At 31.7% G+C, this 8,775-nt stretch overlaps 1 protein-coding gene across 1 annotated transcript in view; it reads right to left on the minus strand.

Annotated features, from left to right (window-relative positions):
• LOC108770140 (vacuolar protein sorting-associated protein 13A) overlaps positions 1-8,775 on the minus strand; it is a 17,880-nt gene extending 9,105 nt beyond the window's left edge. Inside the window, exons 1-26 of the mRNA XM_018521499.1 lie at positions 8,402-8,775; positions 8,191-8,298; positions 7,967-8,093; positions 7,590-7,752; positions 7,303-7,511; positions 7,004-7,178; positions 6,423-6,907; positions 6,085-6,306; positions 5,899-6,011; positions 5,614-5,822; positions 5,245-5,529; positions 4,878-5,174; positions 4,287-4,419; positions 3,979-4,209; positions 3,775-3,914; positions 3,569-3,666; positions 3,282-3,481; positions 3,015-3,194; positions 2,757-2,946; positions 2,513-2,682; positions 2,048-2,434; positions 1,799-1,965; positions 1,456-1,714; positions 1,200-1,266; positions 745-1,073; positions 339-471 (exon numbers count right to left, since the gene is read on the minus strand). Coding sequence (XP_018377001.1) covers positions 339-471; positions 745-1,073; positions 1,200-1,266; positions 1,456-1,714; positions 1,799-1,965; positions 2,048-2,434; positions 2,513-2,682; positions 2,757-2,946; positions 3,015-3,194; positions 3,282-3,481; positions 3,569-3,666; positions 3,775-3,914; positions 3,979-4,209; positions 4,287-4,419; positions 4,878-5,174; positions 5,245-5,529; positions 5,614-5,822; positions 5,899-6,011; positions 6,085-6,306; positions 6,423-6,907; positions 7,004-7,178; positions 7,303-7,511; positions 7,590-7,752; positions 7,967-8,093; positions 8,191-8,298; positions 8,402-8,542 — 5,218 coding nt within the window. The 5' untranslated portion in view covers positions 8,543-8,775. The remainder of the gene's footprint in view (positions 1-338; positions 472-744; positions 1,074-1,199; positions 1,267-1,455; positions 1,715-1,798; positions 1,966-2,047; positions 2,435-2,512; positions 2,683-2,756; positions 2,947-3,014; positions 3,195-3,281; positions 3,482-3,568; positions 3,667-3,774; positions 3,915-3,978; positions 4,210-4,286; positions 4,420-4,877; positions 5,175-5,244; positions 5,530-5,613; positions 5,823-5,898; positions 6,012-6,084; positions 6,307-6,422; positions 6,908-7,003; positions 7,179-7,302; positions 7,512-7,589; positions 7,753-7,966; positions 8,094-8,190; positions 8,299-8,401) is intronic.

The following is an 8,775-nucleotide window of genomic DNA, read 5'->3' on the forward strand; positions in this document are numbered from 1 at the left end:
TTGTTTGTCAATTTAATTCGCGATTACTAGAGTAGTTTTAATTGCGTTTATTTAGTCCGGAAAAAATTCGGCGCGCAGTTTGAAAAAGACTACAATATGGTATATATGCAAGTACATATATAGTATATATTAGTAATTCAAGATTGAATTATTTAAAGCAACGAAGATCCAGCTCCAACCGTAATAGGCCGTTACATTCTATTATTAATTGAGTTTCTCAAATATACGGTCATAAATATATTGTTTATATTGTTTAAAAATATAGAAATTTATTTAAAAAATATAAACGATTGACGGAATTTAAATAGAATACGCCTGTGATTATACGAAATGCTTACGTTCGTCAGTTTTTTTATATGGTATACTAGAAACTTTTCTTGGTGTCCAAAGATTATGCATGTTTGTGTTCTGATTACTGTCATCTGTTTTCGAATTAATACTGTTCAAGAAAGTCGACGCTTCATTCAATATCTGGAACATAAATATTATACAACAATCAATTTATAGACATAATATATATATCTAGAGATATAATGATGTTTTACTGTTTTAATACTTTAAAGAAATCTTGAAATATCTGGAAATATGTGACATACAGCGATATACACAGTGATTCTAAATTATGAGAGATATTAAAACAACCTTATTTTAATCTCCAGATTTTGTAGATAATTAAAAATCATTCTATTTATCGCTCTATATCAGATATATTTCCAGATCCAGTTTAAGTTACATAATACTTACGTCAATAAAAGTATGCATCACTTCCGCTGATAGATGTATATTAATACTATTTATAGCAACAGTAATGTCTTCGTTACCGCAAGATAACTTCTTTTTACAAATTTCTATATCACAGGGACGTAACAACCAACAAGGGGACTCATAATTCCCCTGTCCTTTAGTCTTAGCATTGACATTGGTCAATGTACAGACTATCGAGGAGGACCGACTGTGTCTGCTACTTTCAATAAACACTTCCGCTTGCATTCGTATTACGTGAGTACTGCTCTTCTCTAAGTCACCGAATAGAAAGATGTCTGGTTTTTGTATTCTAATTGATATTGAAGTACCTAAACACATTAAAATTATTCAGTTTTTGCTTTCTTCATTGTACGAAGTTTCTCATATACAATAGTACTGTATATAAGAGAAAACCATTTTTATTTACAACATACATATGCATATAAACAAACTACCTGGCTGTTCCTTAAAATATTGGGAACGATTTAATTTGTCAATTTCTGCGTTTAAAGTATTCCGGTTCTTGATTGAAATCAAATTAATTTGGGAAATTAATTCGATTATTAATATTTAGAAGATATCTTTGAAAATGAGAAAGAGAGAGAGAGAAAGAGAGAGAGAGAGAGAGAGAGAGAGATGTATATAAGAAAGAGCATTTTTTAAAAGTATTCCTAGTAAACTTATTATTTATGAATATAGTTTTATATTTACCATCTGATTATTATTATCATATCCGTGATTGATAATTCCTTTCTCTATCTGTTCACCGGGTAAGGAATCTAGAAAATAACGTCCCAAGTGCATTAAGAAAGGCACAGACAAATTAATTCGTATGTCTTGAATAAGAACATCAAAACACTTTTCCTCTGCTTGAGTACGACTATATGTTACATCGACTATAGGAGACATTGATACGGAAATACAGGATTCCAAATTCTTTTCTAAGGATATCGCTGGCGATTGTATTATTCTAAAACGGAAAACGAAATTGTGATTTTCGATAGTATTAACGTTCTACCCAACATTCAATCATATACAATCAACGGATATAAACCTTTTCTCGACGACCGAATCCTTACGAGTATCCTGCAACAAGCAGCTTTGTAAAGACAATTTCATTTTCAAACTCTTGTCGCTATAAAAGTCCCATGTATTTATAGTTTCTCCAAAGACCAGCTTGCATAAACCGTGATTTAAATCGCGTACAGGAGAACTCAACACCTACAATATAATGCAACAAAAAATATATATATATAAACCTGTATCAATATTCAAGGGAGTATTAATTTAAATGAATATTTACCTCTTCTGTATCCATAAACAAATTTAATTGCAAACCCTCCAACGCAAGTTTTATATTGATTTCGCATAATGTTGTTTCATTGTGCGTTAAGAAATTTTCCAGTTTCTTCACCATAACGTCATCGTCGTGGTTGGCATTCTTTTGCGAATCATGTGTTAAAATTCTATCTTCATTCTCACCGATTTTCTTAAGCAATGGTATCTTAGAAATGTTATCTTGCCACACCGATATAAGGGATTTGAGGTCTCTTTGACTTAAGTTTATATTTACGATATCAATAGCTCCTTGTACGTTGAATAAACCATAGGTTTGAAATTCAATAATGCTACGATACTCCGTTTTTCTCTTGATATCAAACTGAATTTGTATAGGTTCGATAATGGGTTCCTGAAATTACATATATATGGTGTTATTTCAATTTTAACAAACTGTCGTAACTAAATAAAATAAAATATTTGATTTTACCTGAACTTCTAAATCTCGAGTCAGAGTCATAATTGCTCTAGATACAGTCATAGATTTCAACTTTACCAAAATATTATCAATTATTAATTGATTGCTATCGTTAGCAGTCGCTTTGATTGATTGTACCGACTGTCCACTATTTTTAAAAAAATTTTCAACCGATAATACGCCTAAAATAAATATTTTAATAAAATTAAACTCTCAATTTGCAATTTGTGTAAATACTTTGGATATAATTTTTTACCTGTATCAAAAACCAAGAGACTCGGGGCATCTTTCTTTTGTGGCAGTAAAAAAGTAGGCCCTTGTATGTCAATAAAAATATGCAGTTTCGTTGCGCTCCTTTTAAATAGTTCAATCCCTCCAACGAATTTATTTTTCAAGTAATATAAGAAACGCGTATAATATGTAGACGTAAATGGTATTATGAAATTCTATAAAGATAACTAAAATGAATATCAATATCATAATAATACAAATATTAGACATAAATATACCATACCCGTAAATCATATAGAATTTTAGAAATAATCACGCAATTTATTCGTCCAATAGAAAGCTTAAAAGTGCCATCCGACATAACATCATCCTGATTTGTATCGATATCAGAGCATTTATATAATCTTGGTATGTGTCTCACATATTTCAGATCAAAAACTTTATCTTCATCAGTCGTCAAGATCTTTAAATAAAAATTAAAATATAAATATATATACGTTTATACATAATATGTATATTATACATAGAAAAAGATGATATATTCAATTACTTTAGAATAAAGCGTATCATCAATCAAATCTTCAGCGAGTATGCTCCTGAGATGTGCACGCAACACCATTCTCTCATTCGCATTGTAAATGCAATCATTTTCTAAACCCAAAATCTTAATTTCCATTAAATCTATGTCTTTATCGCAGAAACGTACCACTAATGAACTGAGCCTGGTTGAATAGTTCAATTTAATTGCGCCTTAAAAATAATAAAATATAAATTAATAAATATAAATTGATGTTATTTGTATGTTCAATTTTTTATATTCAAAATATATATTTATACCTGGTGGAATTGGTGGATCAATGTCCTTTTGTTCTAGTTTTACAATATTATTGCATATCTTGTCGGCGTATTTGAATAAGAGAGTATCATGACATACACTGAAATAAAAGAATTTTTTATTTGTGTTAAAAGAATTAAAAGAATTAAAAGAATTTTCTCTGAAATATCTATCAAGATTTTTCACGTATAAAAATTGTTCTACTTACGTTTGAAATTTATGCCAGTAATCTTTCATTTTCAACAGTGCAGATCTATGAAAGTTTACGTTGATATTTAGCAGATTCACAACCAGCGAGCGTTCGATATTTTTGAAATGAGATTTAAAATCAGGGCAATTCGATTTAACCTGAAGAGAAAATTGATCAATATTTCCAAAATGGAAAACATAATATCATATCTCCATAAATTACCTTACGGTACGACACAACGAGGACTTCATACGACTCGTCGGTAGATATCAGCTCCAGATACGATCCGGTAACACCAGCGTTTGTTTTATCAACCAGAAAAATCGATCCAATGCCAAACTGAACAGCAACGCCGTATTCCATTATAGCTGTTTCATAGTACAAGGTATGCAATCTCAAATTTAAGTAAGGCTGCTCTCGATTATCCGCCATATCTTCCAGATTTACGGAGAACTAAATTTCAGATCGCTATCAATGACATTTTGTTTGTACAATAAAAATATAGATGTTTAATGTGAAATAATACTTGCCTCTCCTACGGCAAATCGAAGTAATAAATTAATGTGATTACACGGAGATATATTATCGTCAAATCCGGACAAATTAATTGTTTTAGATAATAATTCCAAGTCCTCTTCACTAACTTCTGAAGAGACGACGCTCCTATTAAAAAATTTAAATTATTTTATGTGCGTGTGTAAAGTTGTCATTTTATCTTTTTGCACTACAAGTTTCAATACAAGTTCTACTTGCAGCCGCAATAGAAATATTAAAAATAGTTCCGTTGATTTAACTAAAAAAATAACATTATATGAGGTGCCCCGATTAAAAAATTGTTTAAAAATACTTAAAGGCCAGAACAATCGCTAAAACCTATCAGAAACTATAAAACTCTTCGAGAACTATAAAATTTCAAGATAAAAATTATTTGTTTCGAATTTTGAAGTGTCACCTCAAATTTTTAATGTTTTTTTTTCAGCTAAATCAACGGAACTATTTTTAAAACCAGGAACTATAGAATTATCGCGGGTATAGAACTTGCGGTGCATAAAGATGAAATGCCAACTCCACACATATTTATTTTATTGAAATGCATTGAGTTAATATTATATAATCATTACCTGTCAAGCTTTGGTACATTATTGGTAACAACTTCCTTAATGACTGATTTAAAATCACTATGCATCATTGAGACGGACGGCAAGCATACACTAGATTGTACTTTCATCAATTCTTTCGTTGAAATAAAAACAATACTCGATTTTCGTTCGGAAATCGAACTTTTTAAGGTAGCTTTATATTTTTCAATATTGTTTTCATATAGAACTAGCAATTTATTCAAGTAATATGCCAGCAGTCGCAGTTTACTTTCTGATAGATTCAATTTCACGTTTGAGATGTGTACATTGAGTTTTGTCCTGTGAAACATTATATATTGAAACCTTGAAACGGACACATAAACAGGAGATTGCGCGACGCAACTATTACCGTGGTAATTGACGATATTCAGGTCTAATACTGTATGAAAGAGTCACATTTGCTTGCAGCTTAGGCAACAAATGATACTCCGAGTCACTCCGTTTTCTCGCTGAGCGCCAATCGTCGCCTGAATGACAAAATAAAATTTGCGCGCCGGAGAACACCATATTGAGTCTGTCATAGAGTAATTCTTCCAGTTCCATGAGAGTAGCATCTTCCAACTGTAAATTCGTTGCTTGGAGCTCATTGATCAACGTTATGTTACCGAGATCCAGAACAAGTATATGCCCACCTCTAAAAAATGTGTCTATATGTAAAACAATATTTATTTGCATTTTTTAAAATAATTCTACAATCGTGTGTAGTAAATATACGTACTTTTGAACTGATCCGTATTCGGGAAATATGATATAAGGACTTTTAATATCTATTTTAAAGCTGATTCTCAATGTCTGCGAGACGATATCGTCCACAAAGTTCAAATATCTTTTTTTGACGCAATCCCATAGTCTGTATATTCCGCGAATCGTATCGTGAATGTAATTGGTGTTAAATTTGAAAAAATTTATAATTTCCACTATAGCAAACTGAAAATCAATCTATAAGTAAAATTTATAGAAACCACAGACAAAATATTATTTAAAGCAACAAAAATATTATTACGTGATGATAAGTCACTTCGATAGCTTCCAGTTTTATGGATACTTCAAAAATAGGATCCATATTCAATCCATTTTTCTCAAAATCGATCGCCAAAAAATATGTGGATACATTCCCTGTCATATATAATAGTTATAGTTAGTATCTTTGCAGTAGTTTATAGATCAAAGATAAAAATAGGCTTATTACCTGTTAATACATTATCCACCGTAATCAGAGGAACCAAATCGCCATCAGTTGATATAGCTTCAATTACAAAACTTTCAGCACGAACTGATATCTTGAAAGCTAATAACGTAGGCCGTGCCTCGATACTAGTCAGAAATTGTGTGACGGTTACGATCAACATTTCTTTACCTTTACTTAGGAGGCTCAGACAACAATTTGCCAAAGTAAAATTTAATTTATAATCTGTAAAAAATAAAAAAATCTTTAGATGAATAATACACATTTTTTTTAAATATTTTTTGTAACAATTTTTTTAAATTAATATTAGTATATCAAGAAAGAATAGTTTAAATGCTCACCAATCTGTTTCAATACCTTTCCCGATTTTATTTTGAAAACAGGTGAGTTTTCTGTTACTTCTGGTAATGAATTTTGATTTTCAACTTTGTTGCATTGACCTGTTACACTTTGTGCTTGATCATTATCCGGTAATATAACTTCTGCATTAACATCTTTCGATGGACTCGTTGTTGTAATTTGGCACTCTCGCTCGATATCCTTGTTTCTCAATTCCTGTCTAGCATGTTCCCTAGCAATCACTATATTTAATATTGTCAGGCTGTCTTCATGTTTTTGCATATCCAGTTTTAATTCTGTATCGTTTGGTCGTTGCAAACATTGGATACACGCCTCTTTATAATTTCTGTAATTTCTTCTGTGTTGGGCTATATGTGGCCAAGTATATGGCTTAATATAATGATTCAAAACAAAATTATACGCGTATTTCCACCAAGATGACGGTTCCTCATAAACGGTTTTCTCAGGACGATATTTAGCATGTGGCCTATAAATATTGTTAATTTTTTAATTATTAGTTTCATTACTTTATTAAAAATGTATATATCGTTAAATGAAAAAATTTTAGACGTTGCAAATTCACCTGTTAATAGTCGCACGAAGCAAAGAATCATAAATATGACAAAACGTAGCATATTGCGCTTCAGATAATTGCATTGCTACATCCTGGAGCACAATATCGACTAACATACGTGAAGCTTGCGTTTCCGTACCCTTGTGTATGATAACTTTAATCTTGGCCGTGAAGGGCTTCAACACTTATGACAAAAACAATTCGTTAACATTTCGTTAAAATTAAAGCGGAAATTGAATTAATATCTCTTTTGAAGCAAGATAACGACAGATATATTCTGTAATTAAAAAGAAATATCTCAAACATACAAAACTGAAACTCTTTGTTCTTCATCCCGAACGTCTGCAGAGCTCTTTGCATCGTAATTTTCCACGCGAGCAGATTGGACATGTCCCAATTACCCTGCATATTTATACAGGATTCAGTGTCATGATCCATGTATACACTGAGCGATTCCGCGCGTACAAGCTGGTACACCGTTTGCGAATTTGTAGCACACACCCCAGGCTTCCATTTGCTGTAATTTAACATTTCTAATAACAATACTGGATACATATAATTGGAAGAAACTTGACAATATGCATTGTAGAATTACTTGTTGGTAGTCGTTATGGATATACTTTGTATACATATACCACAGGCACAGAGGAAATTGCGCAATATTTTCTCTTCATATCTAATATGTACATTATTTATAGTAATTTGAAAGTTCTTTGTGACTGATGCTAGTAGACCATCAAATAGTTGAGGAGGTAGACCTATATAAAAAGATTATATAAATTAATTTAAATACAATCAAACATTAAGAAGCTATTTATTATCTATTATTTTCAACTGCAATTATAAAATTTTAATATACTCTTTTTTCCTATACAAATTTAATATATAAAATTAAATCCTAACAGATGTGAAATAAATTTCTCAATAAGACATTTTAGTAATAAATGATTCTAAATAAAAATATTTAATTACCAGCTCTAAATATTTCATCTTCCTTAAGATCATCAAGTATCTTCTTTTTTTCAGCTCTCATCAAACGTTTTTGTATTTCTGGGTCGTATGGACCAGATAATGCAGGTACTGCTACTACGTATACATCCTTAAGAAAATGAAGCACATTTGCATAATTACTTTAATTTATGTATTTATATATTTTTTTTATTGTAAGATATGATCATATATAGATCATTCAATACCTCTATGCATATCACAATAGGTTGCGAGAAGAGTCCAGACCATGGTATTTTCAAAATAATTTTTCCTATCAAACCGATCTCTACTCTAATAGGTAGTCCCAGTTGATACTGTAAGTACGATTCATCAGGAATGCACATACATATTCAATTATATATTTTGAATTTTTTCTTTATTATCCCTGAATTATTAGATAAAAGAAAGAAATCGTACCAAAGCCTCCGGCTTCAGTTTCAGGTCGGTGAGGCACGTATCCCCAGAGAAAATACCGACATTGAATTGCTCCGTGTCCAGGTCCTCCACGTATCTGCCCAGCAGACGGTTCAAAAATGCCGCTATAGCCCCCTCGAACATCGTCGTCGTCGTCGTTGCCTGTCCCGAGGATCGTAAACACCGGTGCCGCTTTTTATCTGTTTCGTGAGCAAGACGACGAGATCATATGGAATCGACCTGGGCCCCGGTCGTCGTCATAACCTCCTCGGGATTGTTGCAATTTGCAAAATAATTCAGTCATGCGCGACGTCGCCGCTATCCTTATTGATCTCGAATCTCACTTCGATGCTGCGCGATGCAACATCTACAACACC

The sequence above is a fragment of the Trachymyrmex cornetzi genome, unplaced genomic scaffold (genome assembly GCF_001594075.2).
Source record: "Trachymyrmex cornetzi isolate Tcor2-1 unplaced genomic scaffold, Tcor1.1 scaffold99, whole genome shotgun sequence".
In the NCBI taxonomy this organism is placed as follows: Eukaryota; Metazoa; Arthropoda; class Insecta; order Hymenoptera; family Formicidae; genus Trachymyrmex; species Trachymyrmex cornetzi.